Genomic DNA, 27,673 nt, shown 5'->3' with positions numbered 1-27,673 from the left:
TGTTACGGTAAGTAACTGTGCTTTATGGCGGTATAAAAGAATAAAGTTATTATTATTATTATTCAAGGTCAGCCCAGCCCGAGCATAGCAAAAAGCGATGCGATCCGCCAGCCAAAGTGAGATCGTTCTTTTGGTGACAGGAACTCCAAGTCTATTTGGATCGAATGACAAGAACAGTTGAGTTGAAATTCTGTGAGGTTTGGTGCGATCCAAGAAATAAGCGAGAGCCCATTTGCAATCTAATGCATGGAGTGCTGCTTCACCAGGGTGAGAATGTGGTCTTGGAAAGAAGACAAGCAGTGTGATAATAACAGCAGGTGGGGAAATTGGAGGGGAGGCAGGGAGGAGAGGGGATTGGGGAGGGGCGCTCTCCTTTATTTTCTGCCTTAGCATGTCTAATACCAGTGGGGGTCCCCAAGCATCCTCAGCTGAGGACCTCCTCCAAAGACAGCCAGAACTCCCTTCTACCAAGCTTTGTAGTTGGTGACAACATCCTTGAGCCACTGACAACTAAATGTGCATAGGTTCCAGCATCAGTGGCTTAGGTATGTTGCTGCTGTCTGCTAAGCTTGGTAAAAGGAAATTCTGGTCACCTTCATAAAAGTCTTCAGTTGACAGAGGCTCATTAGCTAAAGTATTTATATTTTGAGATGGGAGTAGGGTGTGACAAAGAAAATTTTGTGCCCACCCACCTTGGCCTAAGACCCACCCAAAATTGGCTGTCTGGTTATGCCACAGCACTGAGGCCCTTTGCATTACCTGTATGTGCATTCCAGCTGCGTGTCCAGAAAGGTGTTCTGAAAGTAGAAGGTGACACTCTCCCCTACTGGAGTCTTCTCTGGAACCTCAGGCATGCAGAACACCACCCAGGAATGAACCTCACCAAAGCTGAACTGTCCTGTCAATGTCAATGTGTTCACTGGTCTAACATAAAAAACAGAAGAAAGAGGTATTATTTTGTTTCTGTCAGATAGCTGTGCAAGAAGAATGGCTGACTGAAAATTTATATGAAATCATGTTTATTAATGACATGATCTAAGTTCCAAGTTTATTTAGCATCTGATATACTGCCCATTTGTTTTTAAAGTCAGTCATATTACTGGCTTCAACTACTTGAAATGGAAGATCGTTCCAACTGTCAACCACCCTTTTGGTGAAGAAGTACTTCCTAGTGTCACTATGAAATCTCCCGCCCCTGATTTTTAGCGGATGCCCTCTTGTCGCCGTAGGGCCTGTAAGGAAAAAGATGTCTTCTTCCACCTCAATACTACCAGTAACGTATTTGAACGTTCTATCCAAAAAGGACCTGTATTTACAACCAGGGACCATGCTTGCTCTAGCGTTCTTACAGTGCTTATTCTCTTCTTAATCTTATTCCCCACCATGAGTCTCATCCCTTCGTAATTCCCTTTTCAGAAGTTCAGTGCCGTGGCCATCGTTTTGAATCGATGTTTTGCCCCTGTGTCCAGGATGAAACCGATCATATTGATCAGTCATGTCACCCCTCTCTCTGCGTTCCTCGACAGAGTAAAGCTGCAACTTACCTAGACGTTCTTCATATGGGATATCCTTGAGTCCTGAGACCATCTTGGTGGCCAATCATTGAACCGATTCCATTCTCAGCACATCCTTCCGATAATGTGGCCTCCAAAATTGCACACAGTATTCTAGATGTGGTCTCATCATGGACCTGTACAGCGGCATTACCACCTCGGGCTTTTGGCTGACAAAACTTTTCCGGATCCAACCCAGCATTTGTCTAGCCTTGGCTGAGGCTTTCTCTACTTGATTGGCTGTCTTCATATCTTCACTAATGATTACTCTCAGGTCCCGTTCTACCACAGTTCTAGTTAAGGTCTCACCATTCAGAGTGTAGGTTCTACCAAGGTGCATAACTTTACACTCCTTGGCATTAAAATTCAGCTGCCAAATAGTAGACCACTGTTCCAGTAAAAGTATGTTCTGTGTCATAGTGTCTGGCAAGGTACCTCCGCCCATTAAGTTGCATAATTTAGCATCCATGTGGGGACAAACAACGTGAGCAACAGGAACTACAGCAGAGAAGTACTGAAGGACCAGTTCCAGATGCTAGGAAGGAAGCTGAAGACCAGAACGCAGAGGGTAGCATTCTCGGAGATCCTCCCAGTACTCAGGGCCAACGAGAAGAGGCAGACGGAGCTGCAAGCAGTCAACGCATGGATGTGGCGCTGGTGTGAAGAAGAAGGACTCCACTTCGTGCGCAACTGGGGAAATAGCAAACTATTCAGGAAGGATGGACTCCACCTTAGCGGAGACGGATCGAGGCTACTTGCAAGCAACATCAAGAGAGAAATTGAGAAGTTTTTAAACTAGGAAGAAGGCGAAAGCCGACAGAGTCGATGGTTCGGAAACCGATATACCCAGAGGATACCGTGCAGGAAGATAGCGAGGAAGACTCACTGGATCATTGGCAAGACAGAAATCCTGAAAGATTGAAAGGGACACAAGAGGGAAGGAAATGCAAGAAAGTAACAGGCCGAAAACTCAAGTGTATGCACACGAACGCAAGGAGTCTAAGGAATAAGATGGGGGAACTGGAAGCTATGGCACAAAAACATAACCTTGACATCATAAGAACATAAGAATTTCCGCTGCTGGGTCAGACTAGTGGTCCATTGTGCCCAGCAGTCCGCTCACGCGGCAGCCCCCAGGTCAAAGACCAGTGCCCTAACTGAGACTAGCCTTACCTGCGTACGTTCTGGTTCAGCAGGAACTTGTCTAACTGTCTTGAATCCCTGGAGGGTATTTTTCCCTATAACAGCCTCTGGAAGAGCGTTCCAGTTTTCCACCATTGTCTGGTTGAAGAACTTCCTTATGTTTGTATGGAATCTATCCCCTTTCAACTTTAGAGAGTGCCCTCTCGTTCTCCCTACCTTGGAGAGGGTGAACAACCTGTCCTTATCTACTAAGTCTATCCCCTTCAGTACCTTGAATGTTTCGATCATGTCCCCTCTCAATCTCCTCTGTTCGAGGGAGAAGAGGCCCAGTTTCTCCAATCTTTTGTTGTACGGCAGCTCCTCCAACCCCTTAACCATCTTGGTTGCTCTTCTCTGGACCCTCTCGAGTAGTACCATGTCTTTCTTCATGTACGGTGACCAGTGCTGGACGCAGTACTCCAGTTGAGGGCGACACCATGGCCCGGTACAGCGGTATGATAACCTTCTCCGATTTGTTCGTGATCCCCTTCTTTATCATTCCTAGCATTCTGTTTGCCCTTTTTGCCGCCACCGCACATTGTGCAAACGGCTTCATCGACTTGTCGATCAGAGCTCCCAGGTCCCTTTCCTGGGAGGTCTCTCCAAATACTGCCCCCTGACATCCTGTATTCATGCTTGAGATTTTTGTTACCGACATGCATCACTTTACACTTATCCATCACAGAAACATGGTGAAACGAAGAAAACGTCTGGGACACTGTGCTACCAGCTATACCGCAGAGACAAAGTGGGTAAAAAAGATAGGGGTATTGCCCTATATGTCAAAGAAGGAATTGAGTTTACCAGAGAGAACACTCCGGAAATGAAGGATAAGTTAGAGTCCCTATGGGTCAAAATTCCGGGAACAAATGGAACGGAAACAAAGATCGGCATCTACTACCATCCCCCAGGGCAGTCCAAGGAAATTGATGGAGAAATGACAGACGAGATTAAACGCAACTGCAAGGGAGGCAACACAGTTATCGTGGGTGACTTCAATTATCTGGGAATAGACTGGAACCTAGGCATCTCCGCCTGCGGTAGGGAGACCAAGTTTCTGGATGCTGTAGGACACAGTTCTTCAACCGCCGGTCTGTGGACCGGTGTCGGTCCGCAGAAAATTTCTGCCGGTCCGCACAGGGCCAGCGAGATCAAGTCGGCAGTTAAATTTCCTGCCGACTGCGGTTCCTGCTGATTAATGTTCCTCCCAGCCTCAGGCGATCAAGATAGGCTGCCAACGTCGGGGCCTTCCCTCTGTGAGTCTCGTCTGTTCGGAAACAGGAAGTTGAAACAAAATAGGCGGGACTCAGAGAGTGAAGGTCCCGACGTTGGCAGCGTGTCTTGATCGCCACCCCTGCCGAGTTGCTGAAGAGGGCCGTGGGGAAGTTGCGATTAGACCGTAGAGAGCTGCAGATTCAGGTGCAGGTGGAGGGAGATGGTCAGCGTGTGCGAACAAGATCCTGGGGCGCCTTCACAGTGGCTGTCTCCCCTCCCACCAGCTCTCCAATTTGTCAGGGCAGTGATTTACCGGCAACTTCCTGCAGGCAAGTACCGAGAGCTGCTGGAAGGGGAGGAAGCCACTGTAGGAGGCTGGGAAGGTGCTGGAAAAGGGAGAGCTGTTACTGGACTTGAAGGGAGATAGAAGGAGAGATGATGCTGGGAGGGGAGGAGGGAAAGGGATGGGAAGAAAGTTAATGTTGGATAGAGGGAGGAGGGAAGGGAGAGGGAGGAGGGAAGGGAGAAGAAGGAGAGATGCTGCTGGAAGCAGAGGAGGGAAGGTATGGGAAGAGAGTTAATGTTGGATAGAGGGAGGAGGGAAGGGAGAAGAAGGAGAAATGCTGCTGGAAAGGGAGGAGGGAAAGGTATGGGAAGAGAGTTAATGTTGGATAGAGGGAGGAGGGAAGGGAGAAGAAGGAGAGATGCTGCTGGGAGGGGAGGAGGGAAAGGGATGGGAAGAGAGTTACTGTTGGATAGAGGGAGGAGGGAAGGGAGAAGAAGGAGAGATGCTGCTGGAAGCAGAGGAGGGAAGGTATGGGAAGAGAGTTAATGTTGGATAGAGGGAGGAGGGAAGGGAGAAGAAGGAGAGATGCTGCTGGAAAGGGAGGAGGGAAAGGTATGGGAAGAGAGTTAATGTTGGATAGAGGGAGGAGGGAAGGGAGAAGGAGAGATGCTGCTGGGAGGGGAGGAGGGAAAGGGATGGGAAGAGAGTTACTGTTGGATAGAGGGAGGAGGGAAGGGAGAAGAAGGAGATATGCTGCTGGGAGGGGAGGATGGAAAGGGATGGGAAGAGAGTTAATGTTGGATAGAGGGAGGAGGGAAGGGAGAAGGAAAAAAAGGAAGGAGGGTAGGGAGAAAGAAAAAAGGAAGGAAACAGCTGGCAGGGAGATTACAAGAGGGAAAGGGGGTCAGGGTGGAATGGAGAGATCAGATGAGAGAGAGGAATGAGAAAGTAGAGAGACATTGATACTGGAAAGGGGGTCAGCAGAGAAATGAGAGAGGGATAAAGATGCTAGATCTGGTGTAGGAGAGATAAAAATGAAGAAGGCGGTGAAGCTGGAATGAATGATGTAAAAAAGAGAGAGGAGGATGGACAAGGAAGAGGGGCATAGAAAGAAGTCAGATACATATGGAAGGGGGAGAGGGCAGACATTGGATGGAACGGGCAGATGGTGGAAGGAAAAGAGTGAAAAGAAGATGAAAGCAGAAACCAGAGACAACAAAAGGTAGAAAAAAATAATTTTATTTCTATTTTGTCATTAGAATATATCAGATTTGAATTATATATCCTGCTAGAGACATAACTGAGGACTTCAGTATTCTGTTAGCATGATATTTCTATGTAGCATTCTATAATAACTTGGCTTGTTCAGTTTTCTTGACAGTAGAGGGGATGTATGTGAAGGGGAGGGGAGACAGGGGTTTTCTTGGTCCGTGCTCTGTATATTTGTATTTATAAAATCACAATTGTTCAGAATATTGTTTCTTTTTATACTTTAATAAAATACGTTCAATATAAAATCATAATTGCGGCTTGTGCAGATGGGATCAGATGGTTTGCGGGGACCGAGCTCGCGGAGATGGGGCGTAAACGGGGTTTTAAAATTTTAGTCCTAGTAGTTTGCCGGTCCACAAAATAATTATTTTATTTCTGCCGGTCCACGGGTGCAAAAAGGTTGAAGAACACTGCTGTAGGAGATTGCTTCCTGGAACAACTTGTCAAGGAAAATACGAGAGGAAATACAATTCTGGGCTTAATTCTAAATCGACTACGAGGACCGGCGCAAGATGTAGAAGTAGAAGGAACGCTGGGAACCAGTGATCACAATATGATCAGTTTCATCCTGGACACAGGGGCAAAACATCGATTCAAAACGATGGCCACGGCACTGAACTTCTGAAAAGGGAATTACGAAGGGATGAGACTCTTGGTGAGGAATAAGATTAAGAAGAGAATAAGCACTGTAAGAACGCTAGAACAAGCATGGTCCCTGGTTGTAAATACAGGTCCTTTTTGGATAGAACTTTCAAGTTTCAAGCAAGCAAACAGCAGTCTTGGTTAAGCAATTACATCAATGGAGCCAGGCTGACTTATGGCGCATTTCAGAAAGAAATTAAGACTGCATTGTTTGACAGATTTATCTCCTAATCAGAAATTATTTTAAAATTAATAATTCTAAACTGATTATTTTTGAGAAATATGTTGTATTTTTGCTATTTGTATTCTGTAATTCGCTGATTGTCCAGTTCTCTTCAGTGTAAACTGTCTAGACGTCGTAACATTGTGGCAGTATAGAAAAATAAAGTTATTATTATTATTATTATTTTTAAGGACATGGTCACCGAGGTACAAAATCTATATATACCACGTATCAACAAGGGATCCAAGAGGAAAAAGAACAAGGAACCGGCTTGGCTCACTGTAGTGGTGAAGGAAGTGATCAGAGACAAGAAGACAAGAAGGAATGGAAAATAATAATAATAATTTTTATTCTTATATACCGCCAAAGCCATAGAAGTTCGAGGTGGTTTACAGCAAGAAGCACTGGATACTCAGCGAACAGGTTACAATCAAAGTCAGCAATACAATCTTACATAATGAAAGAATTTGAAAGCTATATAGTTCTTAGGGTTACTGGTTGAATAAGCAGAGCTGTGTAGATTCTTAGTTTACAAATTGATTGAACAAACTCGTTTTTACCAGTTATCTAAAATTGAAGTAGGATGATGAGAGCGTGAAAACATTACTAAGCCAATCGTTCCATTTGCCTGCCTGGTCAAAAATGGACGAAAAGGTAAAAAATGGACGAATATTGGAAAAAGTACAAACAACATCAAAGCAGGTGCCATAAGGCAGTAAGAGTGGCCAAAATAGACTACAAGGAAAAATAGCTAAGTCGGCAAAAAAAACTTCAAGCGGCTCTTTCAATATATTAAGGGGAAACGACCCGCGAAGGAAGCGGTGGGACCATTGGAAGACCATGGAATAAAGGGAGTGCTAAAGGAGGACAAAGCCATCGCCGACAAACTAAACACATTTTTTGCGTCTGTATTTACTGAAGAGGATATACACAACACACCGGAAGCCGACAGGCTATACGCAGGAAACGAAGATGGGGAACTGACAGGGTTGAGGGTCAGTTTAGAAGGGGTATGCAGGCAGATTGATAGGCTTAAAAATGATAAATCCCCGGGACCGGATGGCATCCATCCGAGGGTAATCAAGGAACTGAATGGGGCTATAGCTGAACAGCTTCAACTAATAGCCAATCTGTCGATCAAATCGGGAATGATTCCGGAAGACTGGAAGGTGGCGAATGTTACGTCAATCTTCAAGAAAGGTTCGAGGGGAGATCCAGGAAACTACAGACCAGTGAGTCTGACCTCGATACCGGGAAAGATGGTAGAGGCGCTGATAAAGGACTAAACTAAACTTTAAGACGAGTTGATGAGGACCAGCCAGCACAGCTTCAGCAAGGAAAGATCTTGCTTGACGAACTTGCTGCACTTCTTCGAGGGAGTAAAAAGGCTGATAGACAAGGGTGAGCCGGTTGACATTGTATATCTGGATTTTCAGAAGGCGGTGACAAGGTCCCGCATGAACGACTACTTCGAAAAATTGCGAGCCATGGATTCGAAGGTGAAATACTCATGTGGATTAAAAGCTGGCTGGCGGGTAGGAAACAGAGAGTGGGGATAAATGGACAATACTCGGACTAGAAAAACATCACGAGTGGAGTGCTGCAGGGTTTGGTGCTTGGGCCCATACTCTTCAACCTATTTATAAATGAACTGGAAACTGGTACGACGAGCGAAGTGATTAAGTTTGCGGATGATACGAAGTTATTCAGAGTGGTGAAGACGCAGAAGGATTGTGAAGACCTGCAACGTGATATAAACATGCTCGAGAAATGGGCCGCCACATGGTAAATGAGGTTTAATGTAGATAAGTGTAAGGTGATGCATGTCGGAAAACAAAAATCTTATTTACAAATACAGGTTGTCTGGTGCGGTACTCGGAGAGACCTCCCAGGAAAGCTGGGAGTACTGGTCGACAAGGCGATGAAGCTGTCAGCGCAATGTGTGGTGGCAGCGAAAAGGGCAAACAGAATGCTAGGAATGATTAAGAAGGGGATCACGAGCAGATCGGAGAACGTTATGCCGCTATACCGGGCCATGGTACGCCCCCACCTGGAATACTGCATCTAGCACTGGTCGCCATACATGAATAAGGACACGGTACTATTCGAAATAGTCCAGAGAGTGGTGGAAAACTGGAATGCTCTTCCAGAGGCTGTTATAGGAGAAAACACCCTCCAGGGATTCAAGATAAAGTTAGACAAGTTCCTGCTGAACCAGAAATTAGAAACATAGAAAAAGACGGCAGATAAGGGCCGCGGCCCATCTAGTCTGCCCACCCTAATGACCCTCCCCTATTTAGCTCTGTGCAGGGATCCCACATGACGATCCCATTTCTTCTTAAAATCAGGCACGCTGCTTGCCTCGATCACCTGAAGTGGAAGTCTATTCCAGCGATCAACCACTCTTTCGGTGAAAAAGTATTTCCTGGTGTCGCCGTGCAATTTCCCGCCCCTGATTTTCCATGGATGTCCTCTTGTCGCTGTCGGACCTTTGAAAAAGAAGATATCTTCCTCTACCTCGATACAGCCCGTGAGGTATTTGAACGTCTCCATCCCAGGGTTCTGAAGGAATTAAAGGAGGAGATAGTGGAACTACTGCAGCAAATTTGCAACCTATTCTTGAAAACAGGCATGATCCCGGAGGATTGGAAGATAGCCAATGTCACGCCCATCTTTAAAAAGGGATCAAGAGGTGACCCGGGGAACTACAGACCAGTGAGTTTGACCTCGGTTCCGGGGAAACTGGCGGAAGAACTGATTAAAGAACACATCGATGAACATTTGGAAAGAAACGAACTTTTGATAACAACCCAACATGGTTTCTGCAGGGGGAGATCGTGCCTAACGAACTTATTGCACTTCTTCGAAGGAATTAACAAACGGATGGACAGAGAAGATCCCATAGACATCATATACCTTGATTTCCAAAAAGCCTTTGACAAGGTGCCTCACGAACGTCTACTCCGGAAACTGAAGAACCATGGAGTGGACGGAGACGTACATAGATGGATCAGAAACTGGTTGGCGGGAAGGAAACAGAGGGTAGGGGTGAAGGGCCACTACTCGGACTGGATGAGGGTCACGAGTGGTGTTCCGCAGGGCTCAGTGCTCGGGCCACTGCTATTTAATATATTCATAAATGATCTAGAAACAGGCACGAAGTGTGAGATAATAAAATTTGCGGACGATACAAAACTATTTAGTGGAGCTGGGACTAAAGAGGAATGCGAAGAATTGCAAAGGGACTTGAACAAATTGGGGGAATGGGCGGCGAGATGGCAGATGAAGTTCAACGTTGAGAAATGTAAAGTATTGCATGTTGGAAACAGAAACCCGAGGTACAACTATACGATGGGAGAGATATTATTGAATGAGAGTAACCAAGAAAGGGACTTGGGGGTAATGGTGGACATGACAATGAAGCCGACGGCACAGTGCGCAGCGGCCGCTAAGAAAGCAAATAGAATGCTAGGCATAATCAAGAAGGGTATTACAACAAGGACAAAAGAAGTTATCCTGCCATTGTATCGGGCGATGGTGCGCCCGCATCTGGAATACTGCGTCCAATATTGGTCTCCGTACCTTAGGAAGGATATGGCGTTACTCGAGAGAGTTCAGAGGAGAGCGACACGCTTGATAAAAGGGATGGAAAACCTCTCATACGCTGAGAGATTGGAGAAACTGGGTCTCTTTTCCCTGGAGAAGAGGAGACTTAGAGGGGATATGATAGAGACTTATAAGATCATGAAGGGCATAGAGAGAGTAGAGAAGGACAGATTCTTCAAACTTTCGAAAAATAAAAGAACAAGAGGACACTTGGAAAAGTTGAAAGGGGACAGATTTAAAATGAATGCTAGGAAGTTCTTCTTTACCCAACGAGTGGTGGACACCTGGAATGCGCTTCCAGAGGGCGTAATAGGGCAGAGTACAGTACAGGGGTTTAAGAAAGGATTGGATAATTTCCTGCTGGAAAAGGGGATAGAGGGGTATAAATAGAGGATTACTGCACAGGTCCTGAACCTGTTGGGCCGCCGCGTGAGCGGACTGCTGGGCATGATGTACCTCAGGTCTGACCCAGCATAGGCATTGCTTATGTTCTTATGTCTCCCCTCTCTCTGCGTTCCTCGAGTGAGTATAGCCGTAATTTATCCAGCCATTCCTCGTACGGGAGATCCTTGAGTCCCGAGACCATCCGGGTGGCCATTCGCTGGACTGACTCAAGCCGCAGTACATCTTTGCGGTAATGAGGCCTCCAGAATTGTACGCAGTATTCCATATGGGGCCTCATCATGGATCTATACAACGGCATAATGACTTCAGGCTTGCGGTTGACGAAACTCCTACGTATACATCCTATGATCTGCCTAGCCTTAGATGAAGCCCGCTCCACTTGATTGGCAGTTTTCATGTCTTCACTGATGATTATCCCCAAGTCCCGTTCTGCAACAGTCCTTGCTAGGATCTCGCCATTTAGGGTGTAAGTCTCGCATGGATTTTGACTGCCAAGGTGCATGACTTTGCATTTCTTGGCATTGAAACTCAGTTGCCAGGTCCTAGACCATTGTTCCAATAGGAGTAGGTTGTGTTTCATATTGTCCGTTGTGCTCTTGCTTGTTATATTACACAGTTTGGCGTCATCGGCGAATAACGTTATTTTACCGCGAAGCCCCTCACCCAAGTTTGCTCACTATTGATGTGAGACTCACTGGTCTGTAGTTCTCAGCCTCTGTCCTGCAACCTTTTTTGTGGAGTGGAATGACGTTAGCCGTTTTCCAGTCCAACGGGACTCTACCTGTACTAAGGGAGAGATTGAAGAGCGCGGATAGTGGTAGGTAAAAAAAGGCTCGGTTAGGGCGCTGGTCTTTAAACCAAGTGTGCAGACTGCTGGGCACGATGGACCACTGGTCTGACCCAGCAGCGGCAATTCTTATGTTCTTATGCTACTCCTTGGGTTTTGGCCAGGTACTAGTGACCTGGATTGGCCACCGTGAGAACTCCCTAGCCCGGGGGTCGGCAACCTGCGGCTCCAGAGCCGCATGCGGCTCTTTTCCACCTTTGCTGCGGCTCTGGTAGTGTGTCACGCAGGCACTTACAAGTCCGGCATCGCGGCGGGAAATAGCCATGCTGAGCAGTGAGCTCAGCACATACACAGATGAAAGCCTTGCTTGCTGATTGGTCCGGCGTCCCCGTGCCGCCGGACCAATCAGCAAGCAAGGCTTTCATCTGTGTAGTGCTGAGCTCACTGCTCAGCATGGCTATTTCCCGCCGCGACGCTGGACTTGTAAGGTGCCTGAAAAAAAAATCATCCTGGCCGGGGTCGGTGTCATGCTCCGGAGATCTACAGCCTTCCTATCTCCCTCTCCCTTCTACCTGCTTCCGGCCACATCCCCTGCTCCGCGGCTCTCTTCGGCAACTCAGCAGCAGCGATCGACACAAGCTTCTAACGTCGGGGCCTACCCTCTGCGAGTCCCGCTTGTTTCAACTTCCTTTTTCCACAAAGGCGGGACTCGTAGAGGGAAGGCCTCGATGTCGGCAGCTTGTCTTGATCACTGCTGCTGACGAGTTGCTGAAGAGAGCCGCGGAGCAGGGGGGTGTTGCCAGGTGCAGGTAGAAGGGAGAGGGCCAGATGCAGGACTCGTGGGTGAGGGAGGAGAAGAGAGAGAGGGGAGGGAAACAAAAGGAAATCTTTCATACTGGGCTGGGCCGGAGTGGAGGGAGGGTGGAAAGATTCTAGCTACAGGGTGCAGTAACAAAGGAAAAGGGGGGAAAGCTGAAAATGGAGATAGTGACACAAAGAAGAGAAAGGATAAGCAGGACCTACTGAATAAGGATAGAGATACAGAGGGGACATGAAGAGGAGGTGAAATAGAGACATAGAAGTAATGCTGAAAAAGTGTGTGGGGGGAGATAAAGACATTGAAAGGGCAAATGGTGAACATGGCGTAAAGATAAGGACAGAGACAAATGAAGATTCTGAAAAAGTGGTGAGATAGGGATATAGGTGAGATGGACACAAAGAAGGGTGATGCTGGAAAATAGGTGGAATGGTAATTCTGACAGACACAGAAGGGAAATGCTGGATCAAGGAGAGATGGGGCTCAGGCTGGATGGAATGAGGAGAAATGCCTTGTTGGCCCGGAACTTCCTCTCCTACGTCAGAATTGACGTCAGGGAGCGGAATGCTGGTCAGCGCAACACTTCTGCAGGGAAAGCTTGGGACGGCGGTGGCTTGGGGCCTGTTCCCCGATTGCGGTGGCAGCAAACCGAGTGGCTTGGGGGAGGGCACGGAGACAGAAAGAAGGGGGAACAGGGAGACAGAAAGAAAAAGTTGGGGGAGAGAATGAGGTCTGGAGGAGAGGAAACATACAGGAGGCTGAAAGAAAGGAAGAAAGATTGGATGCACAGTCAGAAGAAGAAAGTGCAACCAGAGACTCATGAAATCACCAAATAGCAAAGGTAGGAAAAATGATTTTATTTTCAATTTAGTGATCCTGTATATAGCATTAAGATAAGAAACAATATATGCAGTGTTAGATTTGTTTTATAATGGTTTTGCGGCTCCAAGTTTTTTTTTTCTTTTCGAAAACGGGTCCAAGTGGCTCTTTATGTCTTAAAGGTTGCAGACCCCTGCCCTAGCCCATCCTCCACCAAACGGCCATATACAGACACAGACCGTGCAAGTCTGCCCAGTACTGGCCTTAGTTCAATATTTAATATTTTCTGATTCTAAATCCTCTGTGTTCATCCCACGCTTCTTTGAACTCAGTCACAGTTTTACTCTCTACCACCTCTCTTGGGAGCGCATTCCAGGCATCCACTACCCTCTCCGTAAAGTAGAATTTCCTAATATTGCCCCTGAATCTACCACCCCTCAACCTCAAATTATGTCCTCTGGTTTTACCATTTTCCTTTCTCTGAAAAAGATTTTGTTCTATGTTAATACCCTTCAAGTATTTGAACGTCTGAATCATATCTCCCCTGACTCTCTTTTCCTCTAGGGTATACATATTCAGGGCTTCCAGTCTCTCCTCATTCGTCTTCTGGTGCAAGCCTCCTATCATTTTCGCCGCCCTCCCCTGGACCGCCTCAAGTCTTCTTACGTCCTTCGCCAGATACGGTCTCCAAAACTGAACACAATATTCCAAGTGGGGCCTTACCAATGACCTGTACAGGGGCATCAACACCTTCTTCCTTCTACTGACTACACCTCTCTTTATACAGCCCAGCATCCTTCTGGCAGCAGCCACTGCCTTGTCATACTGTTTTTTCGCCTTTAGATCTTCGGACACTATCACCCCAAGATCCCTCTCCTCGTCCGTGCATATCAGCTTCTCTCCTCCCAACATATACGGTTCCTTCTTATTATTAATCCCCAAATGCATTACTCCGCATTTCTTTACATTGAATTTTAGTTGCCAGGCATTAGACCATTCCTCTAACTTTTGCAGATCCTTTTTTATATTTTCCACTCCCTCTTCGGTGTCTACTCTTTTACAAATCTTGGTATCATCTGCAAAAAGGCACACTTTTCCTTCTAACCCTTCAGCAATGTCACTCACAAACATATTGAACAGGATTGGCCCCAGCACCGATCCCTGAGGGACTCCACTACTCACCTTTCCTTCCTTCGAGCGACTTCCATTAACCACCACCCTCTGGTGTCTGTCCGACAGCCAGTTTCTGACCCAGTTCACCACTTTGGGTCCTAACTTCAGCCCTTCAAGTTTGTTCAACAGTCTCCTATGAGGAACTGTATCAAAGGCTTTGCTGAAATGCAAGTAAATTACATCTAGCACATGTCCTCGATCCAGCTCTCTGGTCACCCAATCAAAAAATTCAATCAGGTTCGTTTGGCACGATTTACCTTTTGTAAAGCCATGTTGCCTCGGATCCTGTAACCCATTAGATTCAAGGAAATACACTATCCTTTCTTTCAGCAAAACTTCCATTATTTTACCAACAACTGAATTGAGGCTCACCGGCTAAGCTTACCAGCTGTAATTTCCCATTTCATCTCTTTGACCACTTTTGTGAAGAGGAACCACATCTGCTCTTTTCCAATCCCACAGACCCACTCTTGTCTCCAAGGATTTATTAGACAAATATTTAAGAAGATCCGCCAGAACTTCTCTGAGTTCCCTCAATATCTTTTGATTGATCCTGTTCATTTCCATGGCTTTGTCCACCTTCAATTTTTCAAGTTTTTCATAAACATATTCTTCCGTGAATGGTGCACTATCCACTCCATTCTCTATTACTTTTATTCCACCGAGACTCATCAAGCCTGATGACTATTATCCAATGCTGCTCATTCATTACATTACATTAGTGATTTCTATTCCGCTTGTGCCTTGCGGTTCTAAGCGGATTACAAGTTAGAGGACTGGACATTTCCAGTAGCATTGCAGTACATGTAATCAAGAGTGTGTCCAGTTACAATTGTTAGTCTGGACTTTTCCAGGAGAAATTGATAGCAGGTAGTAGATAGTGATAGGTTGTTTAGACGAATAGAGATAATACTGTCCGGATTCAGGGTGTTGCTGGTGGTGGTGATGGAGGTGGTCGTGAGAGCATTTTCTAATACTTTTGTGAGGTTATGATGATGGGAAGTGTTTTTTGAAGAGATGAGTTTTGATTTCTTTTCGGAATACTTTAATGTCTATAGATTTGGTCAGTAGATTGGTGATGGTAGTATCGATCTTTGCTGCCTGTGTCGCTAAAAGGCTGTCGTATAGTTTATTTTGTCGTGTTCCTTTGAGAGGGGGGTGAGTGAATAGGCTCTGAGTTCTCCTTAGTCTGTGTGAGAGGTTACGGTGTAGTCTGTTGTTTAGGTAGCTGGGGGCTGTTCCATGTATTACTTTGTATAGTAGACAGTAGAATTTGAACTGGGATCTTGCTTTTATTGGTAGCCAGTGTGAGTCTAGGTATGCTTTGGTGATGTGGTCATATTTGCCGAGTGAGTAGATGATTCTGAGGGCTGTGTTCTGAACTGTCTGTAATTGTTTTATCATGTAGTTTGGGCATGATAGGTATAGGCTGTTACAGTAATCTACAATACTTAGTACTAGGGATTGTACTAATATCTTGTATTGATCTTTGTTGAAGAATTTTCTTATTTTTCTTAGGTTACGTATTGTGAAGAAAGCTCTTTGGATGATTTTGTGGATTTGAGACTGCATTGTGCAGTTTCTGTCTAGTTGTATTCCCAGGATCTTGAGTGTACTTTGCATTGGGTACTTGATTGTATTTAATACTAGTTCTGTGAGAGATGGTTTTTTTTTCCTTCTCTAGTAGTAGGAATTTAGTTTTTTCCGAGTTCAGTTTTAGTTTATGACTTGACATCCATTTTTCTACCGTTTCCATTATTATTTTCAGGTGGTTTGTGGATAATGGGTCTTGAATATTAAAGGGGAGGAGGATAGTTATGTCATCCGCGTAGCTGAATGATACTGTGTTTAGGGCGTCTAGGGTTATGCCTAGGGATGCTATGAAGAGGTTAAATAATATGGGTGATAATGGTGATCCTTGTGGTACTCCACATGGGTTTGACCATGGGTCGGATATGTGCTCTTTTGATTTCACTTTGTATGTTCGTGTTTTGAGGAAGCTTCGGAACCATTTGTGAACATTACCTGAGATTCCTATTGCGTCTAATGTCTGGAGTAGCGTGTGATGGTCAACTAGGTCGAATGCCGCAGAAAGATCGAGTTGAATGAGAAGCAGCTTGTTTCCTTTGCTGAGGTGTTGTCGGACAATGTCTAATAGTGATACCAGTAGAGTTTCTGTGCTATGGTTGGATCTGAATCCGGATTGTGATGGATGTAGTATGTGATGGTCTTCAAGGTAGTTGGAGAGGTGTTGTGCGACAAGGCCTTCTATTATTTTAATGTATAGTGGGATTGAAGCGATTGGTCTATAGTTTGCAGGATTATCTATAGGACCTTTGGGATCTTTTAGGATAGGTGTAATTATGATTTCTCCTAATTCCGGTGGGAAATGACCTTCACTTAATGTTGTTTGAAGCCATAGTGTGAGGCTAGCTTTAAATTTGGTGGAAGCTGTTGCTAGTAAGTATGAGGGACAGTTGTTTAAGTCACATGAGGATTTGCTGTATTTTTTGTAAAGCCTGTCCAAGTCTGACCATTGTATCTTTGGGAAGTTTGTCCATATCCTGTCTGCTGGGATTGCTTCATCTGTTTTGGGATTGATTCGTATTTCTTCTATGTTGATTCTTGAGTTGTTGAATGTGGATCTGGTTGTGATGATTTTGTGTTTGAAATGATCCGCTAATTGGGTGGCTGTGGGAGTTTGGTTTCCTTGGGTGGCGAGAAATGGTTTGGTATCAGTTACGATGTTAAAAAGTATTCTTGTGTCTGGTTTTTCGGTGCTGATGAGTTTGGAGTAGTAGTTTTTTCGTTTTTCCTTCAGTTTGGTATTGTATTGTTTGATTAGGATTTTCCATTCATCTTTAATGTGATTGTGTTTTTGTTTTTTCCATGTCCTTTCTAATTGTCTGCATTTTCTTTTTAGTTGTAGAAGTTCGTCGTCGAACCATTTATTAGATGGTCTGTCTATTTTGTTTTTGTTTTTTATTGGAGCTAGTTCGTTTAGTGTAGATTCACTGAGGGTCCGCCATCTGTTTATGAATTCTTTGGGGTTATTGGGGTCGATTTCGGGGTCGACTGTGTTCCAGAATGTGTGAGGTTCGATTTTCGGTCTGATCTTGATGAGTGATTTCTTTGGGATGGGTTTGTTGTTATTTTGAGCCCAATTGATGGTGAATGAATATTTGTAGTGATCTGACCATAGAGTAGGGAGCCAGGACCCGTTTGAGATGTAGATGTTTTGTTCGTTTTGATTTGGAGATGAATAAGCTGCTATATCGAGTTGATGACCTTTTTCGTGTGTGGGTTCTGGGTTGAGAATTTGATAGGATAAAGTGTTGAGGTATGAGAGTATATCTGTTGTTTGTTTGGATGATTGATCTTCTAAGTGGAGATTTATGTCTCCGAGGATCAAGTTATGTGTGGAGGAGAGTGAGTTCTGGAAGATGAATTCTTCAAGTTCTTGTTTTGAGGTGTTCCATTTACCTGGTGTAATAAAGCAAATAAGACAGTTCAGGTTTCCATTGAGTGATTTGTCAGATATTTGGCAGGCTAGCAGATCTAGATAAGGGGTGGAGTGCTTGGTTAGTACGTCGATGTTGAGATTGTTTTTTGTTATGATTGCTAGACCTCCTCCTCTTCTGTTTTCTCGACATACTAATTCAAGTTTATATCCTTTGGGGCAGAATTCTGTGATGCTTGGATCTGACTCAGAGGTGAGCCATGTTTCGGTTAGGAAAAGACAGCCTAGATTGTCTTTGGTCAGCCAATCTTTGATTAATTCTGCCTTTGGGCTGACGGATCTGATGTTCATATATGCGCAAGCAATTGTAGTATATTTTGTGGTGGGGGTAGTGGTTGTATTGATGATAGTTCTTGGTGAGGTTTGGTATTTTTGTGTGTTTGAGTAAGGCTTTGGTGGTGGTCTTTTTCCCCAGATGGTGGGGATGCTGGCTTGGCTGGATATTGGGCATGGAGTTAGCGTTCTAGTGGTATGCAGTTTTCTGGTATGTTGAACAGGTCTGTGTGTTGTTGGTAGGATAGGGATGGTTTGTATTTGGTAGCCTGAGGTTTTCCATTTTGCTATAAATGTGGCAATTAGTATGAGGGCAAGAATGAGGTTGGGTGTACTCAGTGCCATTTTTTTTTTTTTAATATTTGTGAAGACTGCGGTTTAGTAGTTATTTGAGTTGATTATAGGAGTGGATGTATGGGTTTTGTTCAGAGTTCGCTGGAGAGGTGGCTGGAGAGGCAGGGGCTCTAATAGAGAGCAGAGTCCTCCTGCTTGCACGGCGTTGGGCGGAGGAAGGAGGGACAAGATGGCAGAAACTTCCTCCTTCCTCTGCCTAGGAAGTCGCTGGGAGGGGGGAGGCTTTCGGTGGCCCTCAAGGGCTGAAGAAAAAATCCGACTCAAAAGTCGGGTTGCGTCGGTGATCCCCGGTGGCTGGAACGGCAGGGGCTCTATGAGAGAGCAGAGTCCTCCTGCTTGCACGGCGTCGGGCGGAGGAAGGAGGGACAAGATGGCAGAAACTTCCTCCTTCCTCTGCCTAGGAAGTCGCTGGGAGGGGGGAGGCTTTCGGTGGCCCTCAAGGGCTGAAGAAAAAATCCGACTCAAAAGTCGGGTTGCGTCGGTGATCCCCGGTGGCTGGAACGGCAGGGCATGTTGGCACTAACAATACTGCCAGGTATTCCTGCGAACATATCAAAAGTGACTTTGTGTCTCTGGGAGAGAAGGTGAAGCAGTCAGGTGCACAGGTGATATTCTTATCCATTCTCACTGTCGAGGGTAAAGGCCAGGGCAGAGAAGCTCGCAACCTGGAGATGAATGCATGGCTATGTGGATGGTGTCGCTGAGAGATTTTCCAGGGGCTACTGAGCAGGGATGCTGTGCATCTATCAAGGGAAGAAGTGTCTTCAGCAGCAGGCAAGCTAATCTAATGAAGAAGGATTTAAACTAGAAGTGATAGAGCAGGGTGATCAAAGACGCCGGGTGAATATAAGTCCTCGAGTAAGTGAATCATTGAATTCCTCTGCACAGATGGGAAAAGGGGGCAATGTTTGGAAAGCAGTATATACTAATGCTCAAAGTATGGGAAACAAGATTCTGGATCTATGAAGTGTGATGGAAGATGAGTTAGATATAGTGGCGATCACGGAGACATGGTTCACAGAGAACCATAACTAGGATGTAGTTATTCTGGGCTATAATTTGTTCAGAAAAGACAGGATAAGAAGAAAATGAGGGGGGAGTAGCGCTATATGTTAAAGATCATATTAAAGCCACACAATTGCAGGATCAGCAGGGCAAGGAAGAGGCACTGTGGATCAATTTGGAAAGAGGGAATGGTGAATATATTGACAGATGACACTAAACTATTCAAAGTTGTTAAAACGCATGTGGATTATGAAACATTGCAGGCAGACCTTAGGAAACTGGAAGACTGGGCGTCCAAGTAGCAGATGAAATTTAATGTGGACAAATGCAAAGTGATGCATATTGGGAAGAATAACCCAAATTACAGTTACCGGATGCTAGGGTCCCCTTAGGGATTAGCACCCAAGAAAGGAATCATAAGAACATAACATAAGAACATAAAAATTGCCATTGCTGGGTCAGACCAGTGGTCCATCATGCCCAGCAGTCCGCTCACACGGCAGCCCTCTGGTCAAAGACCAGCGCCCTAACTGAGATTGAGACTAGCCCTACCAGCGTACATCCTTGTTCAGCAGGAACTTGTTTAACTTTGTCTTGAATCCCTGGAGGGTTGAAGTAAAGCCGTTTAGTTTACCTCATTGGAATGATTACGAGATGGCATTGTATTTTCCAAAACAGACAATATTTTTATTGTCAGTATAGACTTACAAAATTACAGCAGCAAAGACATAGCAGAAAGAAATATATTGTCAGTTCAGAATATGCAATGGAGAGTAGAACTTACACCCATATGCTGAACAGGGGACTAGCACGTCCCTGCTGGCAAACCCAAGTGAATCTCTCTGGATGTACCTGTGATGCATGTTTTGTTATATAGAGAAATGCTTTTCTTTGTTCCAAAAAGTACATCCCCCAACTCTAGTCATGTACCTCCCTATTGGTACAAAAAATGTATACCTAACTATTTCCCCCCCCCAGTCCACGCCTCTCTCACTCCCCCCCCCAGGAAGGAGGGGGGGCCCAAGCAGCCCAGAAACAGAGGGCTCTTCGTGAACTTTCTTCTTACATGTCTGGAATCCTTATCACCTTGTAGAAGCTGATTTGTGGTTATGCAAAAAGTTGGCAAGGGTGACCTTCCAACACCCCAGCTTCCACTTCCCACTTCCAACTCACTTCCCACTTCCACAACCCACTTCCAACACCCTGGTTCCCATAACTTGCTTCAGAGCCATGCAGCAAATGTCCAGCCTGTGGTTTAAAAGTTCTGTTTTGGTATCAGGCTCCTACGTCTCTTACTCCTCTTTCATCCTGCAGGGGATGTTGCTCGTTATAAATGTTTTATGGCTTTTCAGGGTGCCTTGCATATGTGAAGTCATACAGCACTGACAGCAGCTCAGCAGAACCTTGGAGAAGTATCCTCCCAGCAGGGAATGGAGACAAAAACTTTGTAGCAAAGGCCAGCTGGGTTAGCATTTCAAATGATACATGTGTTCACAGATAGCAAGGTCCAGGCTGTTCCATCTGGCTAGCTTGTAAAAGAAGGCTGGTTTAGGCTATGGGAAAATATTGCCTTGTCACACTGTTTTTTCGCCTTTAGATCTTCGGACACTATCACCTCAAGGTCCCTCTCCTCGTCCGTGCATATCAGCTTCTCTCTTCCCAGCATATAGGTTCCTTCCTATTATTAATCCCCAAATGCATTACTCTACATTTCTTTGCATTGAATTTTAGTTGCCAGGCATTAGACCATTCCTCTAACTTTTGCAGATCCTTTTTCATATTTTCCACTCCCTCTTCGGTGTCTACTCTGTTACAAATCTTGGTATCATCTGCAAAAAGGCACACTTTCCTTCTAACCCTTCAGCAATGTCACTCACAAACATATTGAACAGGATTGGCCCCAGCACCAATCCCTGAGGGACTCCACTACTCACCTTTCCTTCCTTCCTTCCTACTCACCTTTCCTTCAGGTGGTTAATGGAAGGGTCTGTAATGTCCAGCATACACAAATGAGGCCAGTATGTCCAGGTTATCCATCTCAGGGTGTTTTTCCCTATGACAGACTCCGGAAGAGCGTACCAGTTTGCCACCACTCTCGGGTGAAAAAGAACTTCCTTACACAATCTGTGTGTTATTGTAGACAATACAATGAAACCTTCCGCCCAATGTGCGGCGACCTCCAAAAAAGCAAACAGGATGCTAGGAATCATTAAAAAAGGGATGGTCAACAAGACTAGGGATATTATAATGCCTTTGTATCTCTCCATGGTGTGACTTCACCTGGAGTATTGTGTTCAATTCTGGTCTCCTTATCTCAATAAATATATAGTGGCGCTAGAAAAGGTTTAAAGAACAGCAACCAAGATGATAAAGCGGATGGATCTCATCTCGTATGAGGAAAGACTAAAAAGGTTAGGGCTCTACAGCTTGGAAAAGAGAAAGCTGAGGGGAGATATGATTGAAGTCTACAAAATCCTGAGTGGAGTAGAATGGGTACAAGTGATGTAATTTCTTTCTGTTTCTTTAAGTCATATATGGTGATTGTTCCCACACCATATTCTTCAGTCAGCCATTGTGTAGACACACCTTGATCAAGCTTCTTCAATACCTCAACTTTCTGTGCTATTGACAGAGATAAACACTTCCTTTTTTGTTTCTCAATGCCACTCTGAGTGGAATATGCATCTCTCTTTGCCTTTTTCCAACCCTCCGACCTTTCCTCACTGCCACCCTGAGTAGAATCTGTGGCTCTTTTTGCCACTTTCCAGTCTTACAACCTTTACTATTTCTCACTGCCACCCTGAGTGGAATCTGTGGCTCTTTTTTAACATTTTCCAGTCTTCCAACCTCTTCTACTTCTCACTGCCACCCTGGAATCTGCAGCTCTCCACTTGCCAGACACTTTCCAGCCCTCCAACCTTTTCTGCTTCTGTCACCCTGGAATCTACAGCTCTCTATTTTCCAGCCTTCCAACCTGAATTGCACAGAGATCAGGAGAAAAGCATAGAAACATAAAAACATGATGATAGATCTAATCTAATCTAATCTTCCATTTGTGTGTCGCAAAAACCCGTGCAGGCTCTAGGCGAATTACGGTGAGAGGAGAGAGGAGAAAGGCAGGGGAGTACTGAAGGAAAGGCTTGAGAGAAGAGGGGGAATAGTAGGAGCATATAGATTTAATTGTCAAAGAGAAGAGTTTTCAGCTTCTTCCGGAATAAGGTGTAGCTAGTTTCCAATCTGATTGCTTCTGGGAGGTCATTCCAAGTCTTTATTCCCAGGAAGGTAAGCGTGGAGTGGAATATTCGCCTGTAGTGGAGATTTTTTGTGGATGGCATGCTTAGTTGAATTCTATTGAGGATTCTTCTAGAGGTGGACCATGCCGTTGTGAATAGTTGGGTAAGGGAGGCAGTTGAGTTTCCGTGAAGTATGTGGTGTAAGATACATGATATTTTGAAGTTTATCCAATCTGCCCATCTACAGTAACCATTATCTCTTCCTTTCTCTAAGAGATCCCACGTGCATTGGTTTCGGGGTGTGTCACTTCAGGGAAATTGACTACTTTCAGTTTGTGTCAAATGTTGGTTTTCAGAATTTCGGATTAAAGGATCTTGTACCTGTAATTGCTTACGAACTTTTCTTCTAGGAAATTATCCAAACACTTTTTAAACCCTGCTAAGCTGATTTCACCACATTCTCCAACAATGAATTCCAGAGTTTAATTATACATTGAGTGAAAAAATATTTTCTCCTGTTTGTTTTAAATCTGCTACTTAGTAGCTTCATTGCAAGCCTACTAGTACTGGTATTTTTGTTAAGAGTATACAAGTGATTCACATCTACCCATTTTACTCCACTCAGTATTTTATAGTCCTCTATTATATCTTCCTGAGCTGTCTCTTCTTCAGGGTTTGTCAGTTTTAAAATGAATAAAGAATTAAAAAACAAATGCCTTGAAAACAAATGTTAACCCAAAATATGTGGAAACCAATGCAATGACCTTTTCATGTGCAGAGGTACAATTATGGAACGTCCTTGTTGGCCAAATTCGGAAATGCAGTGATTGGAATTCATTTAGAAAACTGTTAAAAACACAATTATTTATTGATGCATTTTTCTGAGTATTGATCATCATTGTTGTAAGAATTAATTCTGTCCGTTTCTACTTGTCTTGATTTGTTTTAACATTTTATGTATGTAACTGTTTTGATATAAAACGGTATAGAAATTTTTAAAATAAATAAATTACATGCATTACAATTTCATGATTAAACGAAAGTGTCTTTTCTTTGATTTTTTTTTTTAATTCTTTATTCATTTTCAAACTTTCATCAAGTGTACAGGCATCAAACAAACAACAGTAAAGGACAACACTTGCAACTCTTTTACTGTATCTTATAATATGTATAATTATAAATAACCCTAATCCCACCCTCCCTATCCATTATTCTTTTCTGAAATGAACAATAAAATATAACCCTCCCCCCTCCCAGCAATAGATGGTGTATTTTCCAATAGAAAATACAATAAATCGTTAATGGCTCCCAAATTTGAATAAACTTCTTATAATTACCATGTTGTATAGCTAATGATCTTTCCATTTTATATATGCGACATAGTGAATTCCACCAAAACTTATAACTTAATCTACTATGATCTTTCCAATTCCTAGTAATATGTTGAATGGCGACTCCTGTCATTATCAATAAAAGTTTATTGTTATTCACTGATATCTGGCTCTTTTTCCTCATTGACATTCCAAATATTATGGTATCAGTGTTCTCCCCAGAAATTTTTTCCAGCCGGGTGGCACAAAAAAGTAGCCGGGTGGGGCGGGACGGGGAAATTTGGTGGTGCAAATTACCCCTCCCTGCTCATGGTGAAGGAGTAGGGCAGGGTTGTCCAACCTTTTGGTTTCCCTGGGCCGCATTAGACAAAAAAAAAATTTCTGGGGCCACACTAACACTAGCTGATGAGCAAAAAAAAAAAAAAAAAAGGGGCTGAGCAGGTCCCAAATTTACAATCTCTAATATAGAAGATGTATGTATCTACTATAATAAAACCCTAAGCGCGCATGCGCACTTCTAACTTTGTGATTCCTGGTTCCGTGATCCGTAGATCGAGCCTGCGCAAGGAAGTGGAGAACATGCCTGCGACTCCCCCCTCCCGCCCTCACTCACTCTAAGATGGTAGAAAATCTATTCATTCGCGTCTGCCCTCTTCTTCAAAGCAGCCTGCTAAGGATCGCCGGCTGGCTGTAGCGTGCCTCACAAGCCGCTCTCCACCTCAGTAGTACGTTCTCTCTGACGCGATCCCGCCCATCCTCTGACATAAGGGATCGCGTCAGATGGAACATGCTACCGAGGTGGAGAGCGGCCTGCGAGGTTCGCTACAGCTGCCAGTGATCCGTGCCGGTGGGCCAGAAGAGACCAGGAAGCCGGGATGGAGAGAGGGTAGGAATGGCGGTTTGGGAGCAGGTATTAGGGAGCAGAGAAGAGGTGCTACTGGATAGGGGGGAGATAAAATGAAGGGAGAAGGGCTGCTGCTGGACAGTGGGGAGATAAAAGGAAGGGAGAACGGCTACTGCTGGACAGGGGGAGCAGTGAAGGGGTGCTGATGGACAGATATTGATGGACAGGGGAAGCAGGGAAGAGGTGCTACTGGACGGGGGGGGGGAGGTAAAAGGAAGAGAGAAGGGCTGATGTTGGACAGGGGGAGAAGGGAAGAGGTGCTGCTGGACAGGGGGGAGGTAAAAGAAAGGTAGAAGGGCTACTACTGGACAGTGGGAGCAGAGAAGGGGTGGTGGTGGACAGCCGAGGAAAGAGAGAGACAGAAAGAAAGACAGAAAACGGCCAAGGAGAGAGAAAGAAAGACAGACACACACATCTATTCTAGCACTCGTTAATGTAACGGGTTTAAAGACTAGTCTAATAATAAACCTTCATTAAAGAGACACTGTGGAGAGGAATGAAAAAAGCAGTAATGCTTACCGTGACTGAGTAATCCTCCATGTGCACCGCTGACAGTGGATACGCACTTCTGGTTTTCCCATTCACATCTATTACAGCTATGGTGAGCCTCTTCAGAGGTGAACCTCATCAGAGCGGAGATGCTGCGTCAGCAGCGCACGTGGAAGATCATTCAGTCAGGGTAAATATTACTGCTTTTTTAGGCCTCCCACTTTGAGTTTAGGCTCCCTCAAAATGAACATCTCCCCTACTGTAGCTGGTAGGGATCCCCAAGCCTTACCAACTGACGGCCACCTCCTCCCCTCCAACTTCCCAAGTTCTGCAGCTGGCAGCAATATTGCAGAGCTGCTGCCTTCCCTCCTCCACCCCCCCCCCCACCTTGGCTTTCATGCATGCACGAAAGCAGTGGCAGCTTGAGGATATTGCCATTGGCTGCAAAGCTTGGAGATTTTGGGTTGTCAGACTGGAAGAAGATGTCTTCAAGTGGCAGGTATTAGAGATCCCCAACAGCTCTAGAATTTGTAAATTGCACTCAGGCAGGGAGAAACTTTGGTGCCTATCCACTAATTTTGGGCTCCAGTCCCTCCCCTAAATCAGCTGTATATAACTAAACCACTGAATACAAAAATAATTGTGATGCACATATCCCAAAGCTAACTTATTTCAGTTAATAAATTCAGAATAAAACATTTTTTTCTAACTTGTTGTCTGGATATTTTGTTTTTCCATCATCTTTGTCCCAGTTTCTCTTTCTGTTTTTTGTCTCTTCAACTAATTCTCTTTCCAGTGTCTGCTGTTCATTTTTTTCTCCTCTCTTGTTCCATTTTCTCCTTATGCTTGTCTCCAGCGTATTGATTTTTCCCTTTCAGCTTTCTTAACTTTTTCTTTTCTTTTTTTGCCTCTGTCCACTCAAATCTTGCCTTCTTTCTTACCCTTCTTCATTTTAAATTTTCAGCTACCTCTCAATTCTCCATCTTCTCTCGGTCCCTAGCTCTCCCATTTCCCATCTCACCCCTTTCTCAGCCTCCTATTTCTTTCTATCTATTCCTCATTACCACATTTCTACCACTATACTCACTGCTCTCTCACTCATCTTGTCATCTCCGTTTTGACCTCATCCACATGGCTCACCACTTTTAGAATCCCCTCCCTCTCTCCACTGGTCAGGCTATAACTCCCTGTCCCTGTCCCTTTCTTTCCATCCCCTTTCTTATCCCAGATCTCATCCCTCCTGCCCTCCCATTGGTCCATCTCTCCTCCTCTATCCCCATGGTCCAACATTTTGATCCCTCTCTTTTCTGTTTTTCTTCTTCCCTCCCCTTGTGATGCTGAACAATGAAATGGAGGGGAAAAAAAAGAGAATGCTGCATCTCTCTGTCTTCCATCCACAGGCCTAAAATTTCTCCCTACCTCCCTTCCATCTCCAGAACCTTCTCTCCCTTTCTCTTCCCAACTACCCCCCACCCCATTTCTTCCCATGCCTGCCTGCCTCCATCCCCCTGGTCCACCATTTCTCCCTCTCTTCCCAACAGTTCTGTCTTTGTGACTCTGTACAGCGCTGCATATGTCTGGAAGCGCTAGAGACATAGTTAATCATAGTAGCAGTTTTTCAACGTAATTATATTTAGATTAGATCCTTTTTTTAAACTGCAGCTGAAGTTCAGATTCGCAGCGCGGCTTTGTACATGGCTCGCTGCTCCTGCGCTCTTTTCGATCCCCTGACTCGCCCCTCTCGGACTTTCTTAGGCTGCTACATGGCTGATGGTTTCTGACCCCTGCCGCTCCCTCCTGCGCTTGTAGCTGCACTCTGCCGCAGTGGCTCCGGAGCCCGGTGGCTCACTGGCCCAGTGCGGCTCATAGCCACCATGGCCACCAAGAGGTCGGGCTCCCGGCTGGAGACGGAGATCGAGCGCTGCGCTCCAAGTGCCAATGGAAGCGGATCCCCGAGCTCGTCAAGCAGCTTTCGGCCAAGCTCATCGGTAACGGTACAGAGCGGGCCTAGGCCTAGTCAAGCCGCGAAGCCTCGGACTTTCTTGCCAGGCAGACCCGGGGAGGGAGTGTTAATGGAAGCGCCCATTCACTTCTGAATATTTATGAGAGGGGGGACTGGCCTTCAGCAATGGGAACTTTACAAGTAAATCTGCAGGGGAATTTGGGTAAGGGCAGAGACGTCAGCAAAACATAACATAAATAGCCTTCCTGTAGGGTTATGGCCACTACATGTCCGGATTTCCCCGTTGGCGCACACGTCGCAAACTCACGCAGCCCGCACATGTTCTGCACCAGTTGCTCAAGCGAAAGTGGCTCACATATGCCTCTCTGTCCGCTGGGGTCTCCGATGCGTGCGATGGCCTGCGCGCTGAAAGCACAGGAACGCCAGTATAGCTGGCAAGTGACCCACGTGTAAGGAATCAGCTGTGGGATCAAAGCCACAGTACACCGTCTGTGTACCCGCTATGCAGTAGAAAAAAAGTCAGGCTGAGGCGGGAATCAAATGTTGAACTTCCGGCGGATCTTCAAGCTGTGCCTGGGGAATCCCCAAGCCGGTGAGAGGGTGTTAAAAAAAAAATATTTG

At 45.2% G+C, this 27,673-nt stretch overlaps 1 protein-coding gene across 5 annotated transcripts in view; it reads right to left on the bottom strand.

Annotated features, from left to right (window-relative positions):
• Positions 1-27,673, bottom strand: part of BBS7 (Bardet-Biedl syndrome 7) — a 454,813-nt gene that overhangs the window by 121,698 nt on the left and 305,442 nt on the right. For all 5 annotated transcript variants that reach the window (XR_004538826.1, XM_033938299.1, XM_033938327.1 and 2 more), the window contains one exon: positions 760-924. Coding sequence is in view for 4 of the 5 variants with exons in the window: in XM_033938299.1 (XP_033794190.1) it covers positions 760-924 (165 nt within the window). In the remaining variant the exon portion in view is untranslated. The remainder of the gene's footprint in view (positions 1-759; positions 925-27,673) is intronic.

The sequence above is a fragment of the Geotrypetes seraphini genome, chromosome 1 (genome assembly GCF_902459505.1).
Source record: "Geotrypetes seraphini chromosome 1, aGeoSer1.1, whole genome shotgun sequence".
NCBI classification, from domain to species: domain Eukaryota; kingdom Metazoa; phylum Chordata; class Amphibia; order Gymnophiona; family Dermophiidae; genus Geotrypetes; species Geotrypetes seraphini.
Note: the sequence above shows the minus strand (reverse complement) of the source record. Positions and strands in the feature narration are given on the sequence as shown.